Source organism: Maniola hyperantus, chromosome 15 (genome assembly GCF_902806685.2).
Source record: "Maniola hyperantus chromosome 15, iAphHyp1.2, whole genome shotgun sequence".
Lineage (NCBI taxonomy): Eukaryota > Metazoa > Arthropoda > Insecta > Lepidoptera > Nymphalidae > Maniola > Maniola hyperantus.
This window is the reverse complement of record NC_048550.1, coordinates 2411604-2430696: the sequence shown is the minus strand read 5'-3', so window position 1 is coordinate 2430696 and position 19093 is coordinate 2411604. Positions and strand designations below refer to the sequence as shown.

The 19093-nt window shown below is 37.1% G+C and overlaps 1 protein-coding gene across 1 annotated transcript in view; it reads right to left on the bottom strand.

Annotated features, from left to right (window-relative positions):
- Window positions 1-19093, bottom strand: part of LOC138403332 (uncharacterized) — a 71798-nt gene that overhangs the window by 15480 nt on the left and 37225 nt on the right. The window contains exon 2 of the mRNA XM_069503469.1: window positions 15322-15447. Coding sequence (XP_069359570.1) covers window positions 15322-15440 — 119 coding nt within the window. The 5' untranslated portion in view covers window positions 15441-15447. The remainder of the gene's footprint in view (window positions 1-15321; window positions 15448-19093) is intronic.

Sequence of the window (19093 nt, the reverse complement as noted above, 5' to 3'; positions counted from 1 at the left end):
AATAGAATTACATATTCTATAATTTCAACTCACTACATAAACGTTTCACGAGATACAGACCGACCGACGGACGGACGGACAGCGGAAGCTTAGTAATAGGGTCCCGTTGGCACACGAAACCCTAAAAAGGAGGAAGTTCTTTCTCAATTCAGTGCGTATTTTTTCAATTTATTTATTTGTAAGAAGATCACTGAATTAATTAAGACTAAACTTTGACAGTTCGAACCCTTAATATTTCAGTCTTAAGTACTCCAACTTTTTGTGAAGCTTACAACGACTGATGTTAAACTTTTTTGACATCCCTCTCGAGATATCTGGCGAGCTTGACCCGACTTTGACGCGGGCGGAAATGAGGACGAGAGATTGTTAGCTTGATATCTATAATTATTATACCTACCCAAGCTTTTGTCAAAGCTGTGATAGCCTAGTGGTTAGGACGTCCGCCTTCTAATCGGAGGTCGGAGGTTCGATCCCGGGCACGCACCTCTAACTTTTCGGAGTTATGTGCGTTGTAATTAATTAAATATATCACTTGCTTTAACGGTGAAGGAAAACATCGTGAGGAAACCTGCATGCCTGAAAGTTCTCCATAATGTTCTCAAAGGTGTGTGAAGTCTACCAATCCGCACATGGCCAGCGTGGTAGACTATGGCCAAAACTCTTCTCAGTCTGAGAGGAGACCCGTGCTCTGTAGTGAGCCGGTGATGGGTTGATCATGATGATGATGAAGCTTTTATCACATGCAATTATAAATTAGAACAGTACGCTTAGTAAGAGATTTTATGTCTCACCAACGTTGATAGTATTCGAGTGTAGAAACACTTCCGCATTATAGTAAACTGGATTTTAAGTACCTTGTTTTAAAGCTCAAGTTTCTATACACATCTGCAGCCAACGCTCCAAGCGGAAACGTTGCGAAATTAAAATCAGTGGCATTAAATTTTTGACTTCAGTTCGTGGCTTTTAAGGTCCATTTTACTTTGACGGTATTGTGTTGTGACTCTCGAATTCTAGCAACATTTGGTGAGACAAAATCGTATACTAAGCGTACTGATTTATCTCTCACTCCAAGCTGAAGTGCCAATGGGCAGGGCATAAAGTTCGAAAAATCGATTGACGTTGGGGTCTCAAGATGCTAGAATGGCGATCTCGAGTCCAAAAGTGCGGCGTTGGAAGACCCCCCCCCCTCACTAGGGAAAGGAGCCGCTGGATTCAGGCGGCGCAAAACCGTGGCGTGTCGAATTTGTCCAGTGGATGTTTATCGGTTGATAATGATGATGATGATGATCTATCAGGTCGCAAGCTGAATACCTACCCATTTCAAAATACAAATAGACCAACCCATGAAAAGGTAACAGACAAACAGACGAACTTTCGCATTTATAATATTTATAATACTCTCTGTGATTCTAGTAACAATAAAGTTGTTTTAAATTAGATTAAATTAATCAATTTGCTATTGTAGTTATCAATTTGTTGTTATAGTTATAGAAATGTTAACAATTATAAAATTTATTTACTCGTCGAGCCAGTTACCTTATCCTACCCAAAACTAGAACAAATTATGGCAGAAAAACCCTTACCTATGAAGGAGCTAAACTCTATAACAAAATACCTGCACACATAAAAAATGTACGCTGATTCAATGGATTTAAAACCGAATTAGCTGCTCATATTATGAGTAATGCGAATCACTTCGACAAATGTATTGAATGAGTACCTAAATGGCGAATATTGTAAACTTTAGAAACAAACATTTTAGAATTTCAATTCTCATGTAAGTGACTTTGTCTTTATGAGAATTAAACGTCTTTAAACCTAACCTACCTATTTTATTTATCTACCAGTCACCTATTTTGTACAAACTACAAAAGTTGTACACAAAATCTTAAATCTCGAACTAAATTGAAAGAACTGGAAATCCATGAGCTTTTCTGTTGAGAGCATTGTGAAAACGAGCTCATAACTTTTAGTACAGTTGAGTTAGAGTTTTGTTTACACTAACATTATTAGGTACTAGGTTGTTGGTACTCGCAGAAATCTTATGGATCGTGCAGTCTCATCCGTATATGAATTCCAGCCGTATCTAAAGGTAAATAAAGTTGTTAACCAAAATCTTTGTGCAACTCTGATATTATGATATCGTATCTTACAGCTAGCAAGAATACTTATACTGTATTATCGCCGTAGATAGAGCAATAAAGCTAGATAAAGGAATGTTTGCTTTCTCATTCACACTAAAAAGAGAGCACAGCTAAAGTTAAAAATGTGATAAACAGTGACGCAGCTAACCTATTTTTTGTCCCTTATCGTGTAACCGATTTCTTTCAAGAATACATACAAGGAATACAACTTTAGTTGCAAAACAAACTTTGAGAATTCGTGGCGTCATTGTATTTCTCATTAGTTATTTACTTGTTTTCACATAAAAAACGTTTAATACAAATATTGTTGATCGGTTGATACAAATATTGAATACTAAACACTGGTAATTATTGTCGTGTTATTCATCGTTACGTCGTGCTATCGCTATCTCATACGCGGTTATGTCACAGTACTTTAATCTAGCTTTTTTACTCAATCTACAATTATAATCGCTCAGAACGATCTCTGACAAACAAAAGCAAACAAGAGACAGAGTGAAAGAATGCAATGGTGCACCGCAAAACAGTTTTTGTAAATTCTAGTGTAAAGGGAAGTTCTTTTGTAAGTTCCAGGGAAACAAAGGCTTGGAAAGAATAAATTATTCTGTGTAGTATGCTACAGTCCGTTGAGCAATTCCCCTTTAGTTTTTTTTTGCCAGATTTTTAGGTCCTTGAATTATTTAAATTGATGTCCGCAAGTTATTTTGCGTGGGCCGTGAAGAGCTAGTAGACAGGCAGACACACTTTCGCATTTATAATATTAGTATGGATTAGTAGAGGTCAGTGACTGAAAAAGCGAGTTTTTCGACAAATTATATCAAACTGACAATATCCTCATCAATCAGTCATCCAACAGAATTTCTGAATTTGGCAAAAATACCTATAGATAGAGTTTTACACTGCTAATACGTCAGTAGCAAACTGCTGAATAATTTTCCAAGCCCCACTGTTGTAAATCAGTCGGCTGCATATTGCATGATGCATAGCGGACGGGTGAGATTTATTAGGCTTGCTAGGTGCATATAGCATGTCTTATCTACTATACCTAGATACCTACGAGTACGTCATGTTACTGGAGCAGTAAACTTCATGCATAAGCGTAGTATATCTACGTGCCTACAATAATACACCGTGAGTGGCTAAGCTATGACTAAACTCTAAAAACTAAAATCTAACTAAAGAAGCTTGGTCAACTGCGTTACTTCCGTTGGGGATGCGAAAAAGCATTTCCCATCGGAAAAAAGGCAACTCGATAGAAACAACTTCGACAAAAAAGGTGACAGAAGAATACAGCTGGACGGGCAGCATATGGAAAATTGCTTCAAGTCTTTAAATCGTCGATACCCCAAAGCCTAAAGATGAGTGTGTTCTACCTACCTGTGATGACGTGTAGTGCTGAAACGTGGACACTAACAGTTGGTCTTGTCGACAAAATTTGAGTCGCCCAGCGTGTTGTGGAGCGGGCTATATTGGCTGTCTCTCCGAGACACAGATTAGGTAACGAAGAATTCCGCAGGAGAACAAGCTGTCAGTGGGCAGGTCATGTCTGACACAGAACTGATGGCCGCTGAGGCAGACGTGTTTGGAGCGGAGCCCGCGTACCAGCAAGCAGGAAGTTGTCGGATAACGAAGGCAGAGGACCGTGTGTGGTGTGGTGGCGCGCTCTCGGGGAGGCCGGTCTAGGACGAACTTAGGGCCACCATCTAGTCTAAATATAGAAAAAGAAAAGGTAATTGGCTGACTGACTGATCTATCAACGGACAGCTCAAACTAATTAACAGATCGGTTATGCAGATAGCTAAGTATATTAGGTAAGTATGACGTTGACATTTGTTAAGAATGGATTACGAAAATCCAACCCCTAAGGGAATAAAAAAGGGGTTGGACATTTAGTGTAGTCCATGCGGACGTAGTCGCGGGCATAAACTAGTAAATAAATAAATAAAAAAACAACGGCATAGCCACACTACTACGCCAGAGGGGCAATTTTGCGGTAGGCTTCATTTATGGCTCACGAATTATCCAGAACACCGCATCGCGTAACAATATTTAATTGTTCAACTAATTGGAATTCACACCGCGTAACGGCACAAAACGGCATTCGATATTGGTTTATTCTAGGGTTTACACGGTTCAAGCCAATATTTACCCGCGAATAAAAATATATAAAAGGAAATGGTGACTGACTTACTGACTGACTGACTGATCTATCAACGCACAGCTCAAACTACTGGACGGATCGGGCTGAAATTTAGCATGCAGATAGCTATTATGACATTAGCTATTAGGCATCCGCTAAGAAAGGATTTTTGAAAATTCAAGAAAATATTGCAAACTTACCGGGAAAGTTATAATAAATTGAGACCCTTCAAGCGATTCACTTTACTAAAGAAAAGGCAGAAGCATACTTACAATACGCGACAAGACCTAATGCTACGCGAAGCGTAAAAACGCCAAGCACATTACCTAAGATGCGCAACGGCAACTTTAGGACAAGAACCCATCTACTAAACTGCCTTCCCCCCCCCCCTCTTCTTCCCACTTGGTGTACAGCCAATATCAACTGAGCTGAAATCAACTGCTAGCAACAAGCGGCAAAAGACCGCAGCGTGTGAAATTCCGTACAAGAGAGCTATCACTTATGTTACAGTTCACGACAGTTCTTGGTAATCTCCTCAACTAACTTTTCGGAGTTATGTGCATTAATTAAATATCACTTGCTTTAACGGTGAAGGAAAACATCGTGAGGAAACCTGCATGCCTGAGAGTTCTCCATAATGTTCTCAAAGGTGTGTGAAGTATATCAATCCGCACATGGCCAGAGCGTGGTAAACTATGGCCAAAACCCTTCTCACTTTGAGAGGAGACCCGTGCTCTGTAGTGAGCTGGTGGTAGGTTGGTCATGATGATGATGACACTATATCCTAGAACTTCTAGTAGCCATGTAGGACAATTTTGCAGCATTGTGTGAGCCATAACGTACAAAATCTTATTTACACTTCAGAGCCCCAAATCTCGCATAATATTCACTATGTTTGCAAACTACAAAACTTGTAGCACTCCCTAGTGGATGAAAAGCCGTGAGTGAACTGCGATCGTGAACTTTGTTGTCATTTGGGCATTTCAGAATTCGAATACATACCCAAGTGGTGGAGGCGTCGCCGCGCGCCGGAGTAATATTATTTCATACTAATTTAAATATATAAAATAAAAAGGTGCCTGACTGGCTGACTGACTGATTTATCAACGCACAGCTCAAACGGTCTAAAATTTGGCATGCAGATACCTATTATGACGTAGGCATCCACTAATAAAGGATTTTTGAAATTTCAAACACCCGTTTAACCCACTTAGGGGTGGAAATTCGAAATATCCTTTCTTAGTGGATACGTACTCTTTACAAAGAATAGACACAATACACACTCTCTAAATTTTATGTCTCTAGGACCAGCGGTTTAGACAATAGATTCTGTGAAATTTTTTAACATATTCTTTTTTAACTATTCTTACTCCTGGGCTAACAGCTTTACTATAGTTTTAGATTATTTTATTCAATTACTATTGCACCTTAAATATTTTTTTTGTGTTTTTACTATTTCGGAAAGTTTTTAGCTGCTTTTTGTATAATTTTACTTATATGGTTAATAATTGTTCCATGTAAATTGTGTGAATGTGCATGTAGTATTTGCTTTCAAATGATTTTACATATTTTTTATTTTTTTTGGTCGGTGGTGACTTGGTCGCGTAGTGTGATTTAAGTATGCTTCCACATTTACTAAAGAGTTGCTAAAAGTAATTTCGGAAGCGTGGGTTTTCGAAGTACATATACTTTGTAGTTGCCACACGGAATTTAAATTCGGGGAAGAGCGACTAAACTTCGAAAAAAAAACATGCGAAGTTTACAAATCCGCTAAACTAAAGTATTTAAGTTGGAAAATGGTTTCAAGTAAAGTTTTTCTAACACTTGTAGCCTGCAGCTTGTATTTTTAAATCTTGTATTGAAGCAAACTTCTATTTTTAGCAATCTTTTTTTTATAGACTAGCGCTTGGCTGCAATCAGATAATTGGAGGAAAAAACTGATGCTGGTAGGGTAATATTTTATAACACTGACTGACTGACTGATCTATGAACGCTCATCCTAAGCCGCCAAGAACCCGCTGGCAATAAATTGTTTTTAAGACGTAGTGACTCCGTGTAAAGGATTTTTGGAAGTTCTAGCTCTAATAAGGTGGTTATTTAAGGGATGAAAATTTGTATGAAATTCTGTCAGGATTTAGGTTAAAAATGAAGGACAACTAAGTGAAAATTAAGTGTTTCAGAAAATTACACCCCACAAGGGGTTTAATTAATATGGGATAATGCGTAAAAAATGAATCTTCGCCGCCATTTTTACTTTTTGTATCAAATTTCATGTCAAAAGTACGATTTTAGTCCTTATTTTAAAGGTGAACCGTACTTTTGACATGGCAGTTGACCCACAGAGTTAAAATGGCTCGTGAGAAGTCATTTTTACGTACTATATGAAAGTATAAGCTTTCATATTATAGTTCGTCCGTATGAAAGTTCATCATTTTTTCAAGCTGTACTTATGTACCTTTTCTTACCTATTCTTTTTGGCCGAATATCAAACTCACTAACTATTGACGGTATTTGAGGACATAAAGTGTGTATTTCCAGTATGTAGCCCTTTTAATGACAATTTATATGTTTATATTTAGCCGTAGTATCACTTTATAAATTAATAAATTGTGCATTTTAAGCATATTTCGTTAAAATATTTCATTTCAATATTTTGCGAAAAGTAAACAATAATATACTGCGACCAGTGCAATTGATATTTTTTTGTAAATGGTTTGTAATTCTCAGGACAAGGTTTACATGAAATGTTTTTTCGGAAAATCAACGGGAAAAGTCAATTCCAGCGGGACGTATAAATAAAAATGAATCGCCGAAAAGGTTTGTACGCGCATATTTTCCGAACGACTGCACCAAATAGGATAATTCATATTTTGTTGTGTTTATAATTGTCAGGACCAGGTTTGCATGAAAGAAAGTTTTTAGAAAATCCACGGGAAGAGACAGATCCCGCGGGACGCGGACAAAATAGCGGGCAACAGCTAGTTAAAAATAAACCAACTATTTTCTTGCTCATTCGGCCATTAAACCCCAGAGATACCACTGTTTTCGTAAACAAAAACCAAGCAAGGGCGAATCAGACTCGCGCACTGAGGGTTCTGTACTACAATCGTATTTTATCGACATTTTTCAATAAATCAAAAACTATTTATTATGCCTAAAAATAAATAAAAATCTGTTTAAGAATGTACAAGTAATGTACATGTAAAGCCCTTTCATAATATGATACCCAACTTGGTATAGTAATCTTACTTTGAAAGTTTAAAATAGAAATATTTGTTTATGAACACATTTTAATTTTTTTCTTGTGATATAACCAGAAATTCACGGTTTTTAGATTTTTTTCCCCTAATGTCTGCTATAAGACTTACCTTTCTGCCAAATTTCTTAATTTTAAGCCAACGGGAAGTACCCTATAGGTTTCTTGACGGACAGGCAGACAGACAACAAAGTGATCCTATAAGGGTTCCGTTCCTATAAGGAACCTCCTCGTATACCTTGGTTTGCTAATGTTAAGTTGCGTAGAAAATTGGTAGTGGTAGCTCTCAGACTACGTTCCGGGCACACTCCACTAAATAGCTTTAAATATTTAATGAAGAAGGTAGACTCAAAAAATTGTTCAACTTGTGGTTTAATAGAAGATACTAGATCTATTGGTGGAGTGTGTGCGGAGTGAAGAAATGCGAGCCGCAATGATGACTCGGTTTTGCCTTAATTTATCGGATGTGGGTATTTTCCAAAGCGTTCTCGCGGTGCCTTTTTCCACAGCCGCGAGAACTCTTTTTGAATTTATTTTAAGGATAATAGAAACGTAAGAATATTATGTAAGTACTAAGTTAAAATAGAGAGAAGTGTAATTAGGGTACTATGGATCTGACATAGTCACATAGTGATTGAACGATCCCAAAAAATTTTGAATAAAAAAATAAAAAAAGGGTTCCGTTCTTCCTTTTGAGGTACGGCACCCTAAAAAACACGTACATGCTAGAGAAAATAACTACGTTGTAATTAGTGTACAATGTACACTGCAATATTCTCCCACTATAGCCCCGCGGGCAGCGTTGTCTTAATTTAATAATAACATGCTCTCAGTCCGTATTATTTTACCATTTTAGCCAACGCTTTTAACAGAGAATATGGTTTTGTTATTAAAACTGAGGGATCATTTTGAAACCCCGTGTGTTTTTAGGTAGTCTGTAGTAGAATACATTGCATATTCTGCCATCTTGGCATACGCGTATGCTTTTCTAAGTGTAAAATTAATATGAAGCTAGGCTACCTCTGTTTCTACCTCAATATCCTAAACCATTATAGCCAACGCTTTTAACAGAGAATATGGTTTTATTAATTAAAGTGAGCATTTTGAAATCCCATGTGTTTTAGCTGCAGGCTATACCGCGTCGAACTAGAATGCATTACATATATTATATACAGCCATCTTAGCATAAGCTTGCCTTTCTTAGTCTAAAAAATTTTATGAAGCTACCTATGAAATTTCTACCTGAATATTCTAAAATGAAATTTTATGCCTATAAATAATAAGCACCTTTTTATTAAATAGTTTGAGGTGCGCTTTTCATTTAGATTCATGTTTATTTTTTACTTTACGCTTCGTGTACAAAAGATTCGACGACCTCCCTGGCGCAGTGGTGAGCGCTGTGGTCTTAATAGTGGGAGGTCCCTGGTTCGATTCCTGGCAGGGGTATGGAATTTTATAATTTCTAAATTTCTGGTCTGGTCTGGTGGGAGGCTTCGGCCGTGGCTAGCTACCACCCTACCGGCAAAGCCGTGCCGCCAAGCGATTTAGCGTTCCGGTACGATGCCGTGTAGAAACCAAAGGGGTATGGGTTTAATAAAAACTGCCATACCCCTTCCAGGTTAGCCCGCTATCATCTTAGACTGCATCATCACTTACCACCAGGTGAGAATGCAGTCAAGGGTTAACTTGTATCCGAGTAAAAAAAAAAAAAAAAGATTTCCTTTTGCTGGGTTGGCTCCTAGGACCCAAGGTTCTCATTTGAATATTAACCAATCAAACGTAATGTAATGTTTATAGGCACATTCTAGATTTATCTAGCTCTCTATCTCTATACCAAGTGGGGTATTATATGAAAGGGATTTATTTGGTACATTCTAAAACAGATTTATATTTATTTTTAGGCATAATAGTTTTAGATTTATCGTGCAAAATGTCGATAAAATACGATTTTAGTACGGAACCCTCAGTGCGCGAGTCTGACTCGCACTTGGCCGGTTTTTTTCAAATCAAATCAAATCAATCAAATTATTTATTGCTTATTTGGGTTTACAATGGTTCTTAGTCATACATTGTGGTAAGTACAGCCAAAAACCTTATATACTAAGGCATGCAATATTATGTTAGAATTATTTTACGTAATTTTTAATTATTATTTTAAGTTTGCTTATTTTATAAAAAAAAAATGTATAAATATTTATTAAAATTTTGTCACAATAATAAATTAAATAATACATAAATCAATCAGAACACTTATAACCTCCTCAGAACAATGTCAATATGGGCTAGCTACCGAATAATCAATTATATTGTCAAGTATATACATATTATGTCAAAATTATACTTTGATTTTTTTATTTTATTTTTTTATTTATTTATTTAGGTATTCAGCTACACTGTAGAAACAATTAAATAATAGCCACTCAAATAATTTACGTTTAAGTGTATTCAGCGACATTGATTCTGCTTTCAAATCGTTTGGTAGCTTATTATACAATTTAACACTCATTGCATAACAATTTTTACAGAAGAATGTAGTGTTTATCTTATGAGGTATAATTAGTCTATTTGTGTTTCGATTATTTCTAGCAGGTAGTTTTCCTTGACGAGCTTTTGTAAAAAGTACATTGTTTTTCTTTACAAATATAATAATTTCATAAATATACATACATGGAAGTGGAAGTATTTTTAACTTTCTAAAAAGTGGTCTACATGGATTTTTAGACTTAAATTTAACAACTAGCCATTTTAACAAGTGATATAATATGACATTGCGGCGCGGCGTGTACAGAGTATGTAATGTAATGTCAACATACACCCGCTGCCGAGGTTGTTTGTCGATGGGTTGCCGATCTAAAAATAACGCCAAAATAAATATTATCAATCAATTGAGACTCAGAGCGCTTTCAGCAAGTTTTCAGATTTTGCCGACCCGATAAAGTCGGAAATGTCTGTACCTATGTAGTTTTGAAATGCGACCCAACCCAATGTGATGTGACTATGGAAAGCATTGTGTTGGGTCTTTGTAGAGCGATTGTACTGAATTTTTACTTATTTGCGTCGTACATATAGACTAAAAGAGGACTTCAATCAACGTGCCTTTTATAAATATTTATAGCACTACAGTCCCTTGGCAGCCCTAACAGCATTCTGAATTCATTATTATATTGCACTCTCAGTGTGTTCAGCTGGTAAAAGCTAGCAAAGAAAGGCATTCCGAACCAGTGGTAGATGCAGCAGACGATTCAAAAATACTTGTAAAAGTTTAATTGAATAGAAATATTTTTAGGGTTCCGTGCGTCAATAGGAAAAAACGGAACCCTTATCACTTGGTTGTCTGTCTGTCTGTCTATCTGTCTGTCTGACTGTCTGTCTGTCTGTCTGTCGGTCTGCCAAGAAACACACAGGGTACTTCCCGTTGACCTAGAATCACGAAATTTGGCAGGTAGGTAGGTCTTATAGCAGACATTCGGGAAAAAATCTGAAAACCGTGAATTTGTGGTTACATCACACAAAAAAAATTAAATTGTGGTCATGAACTAATGATCAGTAGTTTCAATGATAAATATATCAAGTGGGGTATCATACGAAAGGTCTTCACATGTACATTCTAAGATTTTTATTTATTTTTATAAATAAAAAAAACGTGCAAAATTGTTGAAAACATACGACTGTAGTACGGAACCCTCGTTGCGCGAGCCTGACTCGCACTTGGCCGGTTTTTTATTTTATTTTTTATTTTAGTGAGACATAAAAGCCTACAAAACTAAAAGTAACATCTAAGATGAAAGCCAGTAACAAGTAAGGGGCGTGGCAATTCGTCAAACTCACATCGCTGTACTTAAGTTGATCGGTTTCTAAAAAGTAGCTTCTCAATATACTTATCATAACATAATTTTTGGTGGACATAACATTCTCTACAGCTACAAAAAAAAATCGGTGATTTCCACGACAGACAAACTAGGAACCGTAAAAAGCTTGCAACTCCTATGCTCCGCCTCGCGAAAATGGGAAAGTCATTTGTGGGAATGAGTGTAATTTTTTATAATAAAATTCCACAAACAATTTTAGACTTTGCTTAAGAAAGCTTGGATTTGACTCGCTCTAGCAATACACGGCGGGGCTGCAATTTCTTGTACAGTATGGTATAATTATATTGTAAATTGATTACTTGAAAAGAGCAACCGCCGAGTTTCTTGCTGGTTCTTCTCGGTAGGAATGGCATTTCAAACCAGTGGTAAATTATACTAGTTGACGATTCAAAAGCACTTGTAAAAGTTTACTTGAATAAAAATATATTCTATTCTATTCTAAATGATATCTTACTAGAGCCCAGAAATCTAAATCACGAAATTTTTCTATTGAATGAAATACCCTCAATGGTACAATGTACTTATAGATATTAGATAACATAAAAAGCGACCCCTATTACCAAAATAGAAGCTTGATTTCTCCCGGATAATATTATCCTAAAGTGACACAAAAACACCGGTCAAGTGCGAGTCGGACTCTCACACGAAGGGTTCCGTTCCATCGTATAAGATACTAGGTTAATCCCGCGACTTCGTCCGCGAAGACTACACAAATTTCAAGCCCCTATTTTACCCCTTTAGGAGTTGAATTTTCAAAAATCCTTTCTTAGCGGATGTCTACGTCATAATGGCTATCTGTATGCCAAATTTCAGCCCAATCCGTTCAGTAGTTTGAGCTGTGCGTTGATAGATCAGTCAGTCAGTCACCTTTTCCTTTTATATATTTAGATTTATATAGCAATATGTATTTACTTTTTATTTATTTTGAATTTGCAGCTTATTACAGCGACTTCGTCCGCGTGTAGATTCACAAATTTTGAACTCCTATTTTACCCCCTTAGAAAATCCTTTCGTAGCGGATGTCTACGTCATAATAGCTATCTGCATGCTAAATTTCAGCCAGATCCATCCAGTAGTTTGAACTGTGCGTTGATAGATCAGTCAGTCAGTCAGCTTTTCCTTTTATATATTATACTAGCTTAAGCTCGCGACTTCGTCCACGTGGACTACACAAATTTCAAACTCCTATTTTACCCGCTTAAGGGTTTAATTTTCAAAAATATTTTCTTAGCGGATGTCTACGTCTAAATAGCTATCTGCATGCCAAATTTCAGCCAGATCCATCCAGTAGTTTGAGCTGTGCGTTGATAGATCAGTCAGTCAGTCAGTTAGTCAGCATTTCCTTTTATAGCGCCAATATAAATACACACTCTGTGAAAATTTCAACTCTCTATCTTTACGGTTCATGAGATACAGCCCGCTGAAAGACAGATAGACAGTACAACGGAGGCTTAGCAATAGGGTCTCGTTCGCACTTTTCGAGTACGGAATCCCAAAATTACTTTCCTCTTTAAAAGTACTTTATTATATTACTTTTATTAGGTAGGTATATACAAACCGATCCCAAATGCCACAAATATTTTCGAATCAAATTAATCCAGAACATTCTCTAATAATACTTACGAACCAATTTCTCTAAGCCAGCAATTTCTTTACAGAATTGTTACGTTATCAAATTATGTTTTGTACAGAGAGATATAAGTTACTAGAGCAACCATGTTCCACAAAATTGAATTAACCTGAGGACACGCTTGTGCAAGATTAATGCTTTTTTCAAAGGTACCTACCTTGTTCACGTCAAAAGTGCTATTGCAGGGTTTGGCGGTGGCAACACTGACGCGGGCATCAATTAGTGAATAACATTTTAGATTTATCCTATGACCGCTATGTTGCTAAGTACTAGAAGGATCATTTCGATCATTGGGGTCATTTTTTTATTCTGAATTTTTTGGGATCTTTTAATCACTATATGGAATCATTTTACAGACTGCAACTCGCTTTTGCTCATAACTTGATGGCCAGACTTACGATTTTGATAGCTTCACAGAATAAGATTTTGACATGACAGTTGACCCATAGAGTTAAAATGGCGCGTGAAAAGTCATTTTGTAGGGACTATAAAAGAGATAGATATACTTAATCATTTCCTGGAATCATTAGTTTCATCATAAGATTAAGTATGATAAATCGTACAACCTTTTCGGCAGTAAAGCAAGAGTAAATAAGATAGATTATGTGATTAATCAATCAGTCTTTTAATCACACAGGTGGCGCTTTTTTGACGCCTGAAGCAACTGTAAGATTTTAAATGAACTAGTGTTAGTGTACAAGTCTATCATTGTGTATGGACGGGCAAACTTGTTTATATCCAAAGGCAATATCTCCGTAATAACTCTTTAATTTTCTGTGATAAAAAGTAGCCTTCGGAATGTAACCTTTCACAAAATCGATTAAACTGTTGGGCCGTGAAAAGCTAGCAGACAGAGAGACAGACACACTTTCACATTAATAATATTAGTATGGATTTACCAACAATGTAGCAAAATAAATTTGATTTGATATGATACACTTATGAGTACATAAACTAGTAGAGTCACGCCATTGAATGAGACTGCTCCTCCATGGTTGAACTCAATGTCTGTGTACCAGTGAATCTCTAGTAGGACAGATTTTAATATCCACATATTTCACGGGAAAAGATAAATAACTGAGAAAAGTGCTGTCTTGCAATGTAATAAATTACTCCGAAGCCATTACAGGATCGTTTGCGGCCGCAAGGATGCTAAGCACAAGTACGTATTTTTAAACAACATTTCAATGGAAAAATAAAATAACTGTAAGCTGGGAATAACTATCATCATCATGATCAACCCATTGCCGGCTCACTGCAGAGCACGGGTCTCCTCTCAGAGTGAGAAGGGTTTGGCCATAGTCTACCACGCTGGCCATGTGCGGATTGGTAGACTTCACACAGCTTTGAGAACATTATGGAGAACTCTCAGGCATGCAGGTTTATTAGTGAGTAGTGACACGTCCGTTACTGATATTATAACTGCATTGTACACATTTTTTTTTTTGGAGAGTGACTAGTTTTATAAGTCATGGCTTGTGTTACTCAGTTATTATTGTCATAATCTGATTTGTGTGCCCAATAAATAAAAATAAAATAAAATAAAACAAACCGAAAACCTATCGCTAATCATCATTAAGAGCTAACGCGCACCATAAATTTCCGTACGTTTTTTTACCGCTAAATCTGTGAACTATAAGAACTACATACATTGCGGAATTATTTTTGCACCAGATTATCGATAGATTAAGATTTGCTCAGACTTAAGACACTGTTAAAACGCGACAGCGCTATACCGCTGGCACAAATCTGTCTCGTTTTAACTGAAACTTAAGTCTAAGCAAAGTTAAAGTGCGCTCCAGGTGCGCTCAATAGATTTCAACCTAAGACTGAGACCACAACACTGCGATGCGACGTCGGGTCGTAAAAATCTACGACGTCGCACAACGCACTGTGCAAATTTCCGATGCGGTGCCGCACCGTACAAACTGGCGATGCGACGATATTATATTCCCGTTCAGTCGGTGTCTGCACCTCTCTATGAGGCATTCTGTCCTGTATGTGTTCTTCTTGATACGTCTTAATGCAAGCAGAAGTAGTTTACGTATAGTGCGGTAGTCCATGGCTCACTAGAAATTGATGGTCAGAGTTTTCACGTACGATGCCGTAAGCGATGATTTTTTTGCGTTGCGTCAACACATCGCAATGCGATGCGGCATCGATTTTGCGATGCGATGCACCACATTGTTGTGGCCTCGCCCTAACGGTTAAGGCTTTGCGGTTTGCAGTTGCCGCGAATTGGTCTTTAATTGAGTAAACAGGAGTGTGTAGTGGATACTCACATAGAAGCAGGATTGATGTGAAAGCATCCAACCTTCACCGAAACCAGCTGTGGGCCGTTTCGATCTGACGGTGTAGTGCAGTGCGACCAGTTGTCCACTTTTAGCGCGTGTGACGTCATTGTTATACTGTGAAAGAAAACCCAAATTTAGACTTGGGACCTTTTGAGAGTTGAGACGTTCTTCAAGCAAAACATAGTGGCATCATGTGTGGCAAAAATGTCGTCGAACCACTACCCATTTTATAAATGCGAAAGTGTGTTTGTTTGTTGGTTCGTTGGCTTGTTGATTTATTGGTTTACTGGTTTGTTGGTTTGTAAATCAAATATTTGAAAAGAGCAACCGCCGAGTTTCTTGCTGGTTCTTCTCGGTAGGAAAGGCATTCCGAACCAGTGGTAGATGCATCCGACTATTCGTAAGTACTTGTAAAAGTTTATTCGAATAAAAAAGATTTTTATTTATTTATTTATTTATTGGGATTCAATCACGTCGCAATGGATCAACGGATCGAAGTGTTTTTTTTTGGCATGGGTAGTTATAGCTAAAGACCGGAAAGTGACATAAGATAAGCTACTGTTTAACCCGGAAAATCAAAGAGTTCCTCCAGGAGTTTCAAAAACCTATATCCACGCAGACTTGGCTAAAAGGAATAGAGATAGCTTATAAACCATTCCAAATGTTAGACAGTATAAGTATCATGAATTAATACAAAGGCTACTTTTAGCCTGAACATTAAAGAGTCCCCGCGGGATTTTTAAAAACTTATATCTTGCGGATGACCTCCCTGGCGCAGTGGTAAGCACTGTGGTCTTATTAGTGGGAAGTCCTGGGTTCGATTCCTCGCAGGGGTTCGGAATTTTATGATTTCTAAATTTCTGGTCTGGTCTGGTGGGAAGCTTCGACCGTAGCTAGTTACCACCTTACCGGCAAAACTGCCAAGCGATTTAGCGTACCGGTACGATGCCGTGTAGAAACCAAAGGGGCAAGGGTTTAATAATAATAAAAACCGCCATACCCCTTTCAGGCTAGCCCGCTTACATCTTAATCACTTACCACCACGTAAGATAGCAGTCAAGGGCTAACTTGTATCTAAATAAAAAACCGGCCAAATGAGGGTTCCGTACTACAGTCGTATTTTTTTCGACATTTTGCAGGATAATTCAAAAACTATGATACATAAAAATAAATAAAATCTGTTTTAGAATGCACACGTGAAGACCTTTCATATGATACCACACTTGATATAGTTATCTTACTTAGAAATTGAAAATACTATTATTTTTTTGTGTGATGTAAGCCTAAATTCACGGTTTTCAGATTTTTCCCCAAATGTCAGCTATTAGATCTACCTACCTGCCAAATTTCATGATTCTAGGTCAACGGGAAGTACCCTGTAGGTTTCTTGACAGACAGACGGACAGACAGACAAACAGACAACAAAGTGATCCTATAAGGGTTCCGTTTTTCCTTTTGAGGTACGGAACCCTAAAAATAAAAAAAAACGAAGTCGCAGGCAGATGTATACCCACTGTAGGTATACCTAATATAAGTTAAAATAGGTATTTGGATAAGCGATTAATACATTAATATTTAGTTGACAAGCATCACATTCCAGTGACATATTATGAAATTCTCAGCCCTATTAAGCCTGCTCGTGTATGCAAAGATTGAGTTATTACTGATTGCGGCTTTGATGTTCAAGATCAAGGAACACGCCTAACACACGCATACACACACACACACACACACACACACACACACACACAAATCAAAGATCTTAAACTACATTATACTATCCTAGCTATAATGCCCGCGACTTCGTCCACATGGACTGCACAAATTTCAAACCCCTATTTTACCCCCTTAGGGGTTGGATTTTCAAAAATCCTTTTTTAGCGGATGTCTACGCTGTAATAGTTATATCTGCTTAGATTAATTATCTGCATGCCAAATTTCAGACCGATCCGTCTAGTAGTTTGAGCTGTGCGTTAGATCGATAGATCAGTGAGTCAGTCAGTTTTTCCTTATAAGTATAGACTAGCTGATGCCCGCGACTTCGTCCCAGTGGAATTAGGTTTTTTAAAAATCCCGTGGGAACTCTTTAATTTTCCGGGATACAAAGTAGCCTATATGTCACTCTCCAAGTCTTTATCTAAACCCATGCAAAAAATCATGTCAATCCGTTGCACCGTTGCGACGTGATTAAAGGACAAACCAACAAACCAACAAACCAACAAACCAACAAACCAACAAACCAACAAACCAAAAACCAATAAACCAACCAACAAACACACTTTCGCATTTATAATAATAAGGTACTGATAAAGGTACTGATTTAGTATACACTTTTTGGACATATATACACAGTTTGTAAAACAACAGTCAACACACACAAACACACAAAATATGTTCCATCGCCTGTCTTGAAACAATGCTACGAAAGACAAAAGCCATTGAATTTTCATACTACAAGTCTTTCAAGTTGATATCAAAGCCGATTCTCAAGTTTACGAAGGTAACACCGGAATTACATTAATCTGCTTTTGTATGGAGTTGTTAAATTACGACGGTAAGCCGTCTATCCATAAATAAATAAATAAATAAATAGATAATAAATAAATGTATTCATAAGAATGCAGGTGACATAACATGGTTATAAAATTAGTTGGCGAGCCTTATGCATTCTATCTTAGAATATTGGTGTATTAATATTTAAATATTACATTACAGTTAAATTTTTAGAAATATGTAAGTACATATAAATTACAAAATCTTTATAATTATAAAATATTCAAAAAGTAAATTAATTAAGTCATACAAAAACAAGAGAAAAAATAGAAATAAAAACAGTCATTTAAATTTTACATGTATACATACTCGTAATTGTAAAAGTGTGTTTGTCAGTCTGTTTCTTGCCACCTTTCTGATGGAAGCTTAAAGGTTAGCCGTTAGATGTTATAATAATAATGCTATTGTTGATTGTTAGCGCAACTTATGTCGACGCAATTGCTCTCTCTCTCTCTCTATTCGTACTATAGGTATCTGCGCGGACTCGCTTCAACTTCTCATCTTATCTTCTACCTGGAAGATACCTACCTAGCCCTTAGTCCATAATTTTTTTTTTCTTCTTGAATTCTTGAATTCTCGCATATTCGGTAAAATAGAGCAAGCAATAAGTACCTACATCAATGAAATTCACGCGCATATCGATGTCAACTCTATAAATATATTTTTACGACACAGAGGCTGTGGTTTGGCAGAGCAGAAGGTAATATAGACCACCCCCTCAAAGGAGGGGGAGCATTGCTTTGTTTGTGGCAAAATACGAAACAAATTATCTCACAGAATGGATTTTTACGTATTTCGTTGTAAAAAGTACAAGAATTGTTACTTTTTTTGTAACTGAGATAGCGTGCAAATGAGCAGGCGAGTCACTTGATGTTATGTGATTACCGCCGCCCATGAACATTTGCAGTACTAAGTAGAGGAAACGCCAATGCTTTGCCGGCCTTCCAGGAATTTGTTGGTCCGCCCCTTGAATAACCCTATGTTGTAATTTAATGGGAACACCACAATGGGATGTATGCTAATTGCTATCTATGTACCAAATTTTGGGAAGGGAAAAGTTAATAGACGAATCGACTGGGTCGTCAAAAGGTACACTTGTCATCGAACGTGAAAAAACTGTAAGAATTTTTTGTTATGAAATACATTGCTAAAACCAGTGATATTATTAATAAGTCAATGGCTAAAACAATAAAATACATTCAACTTT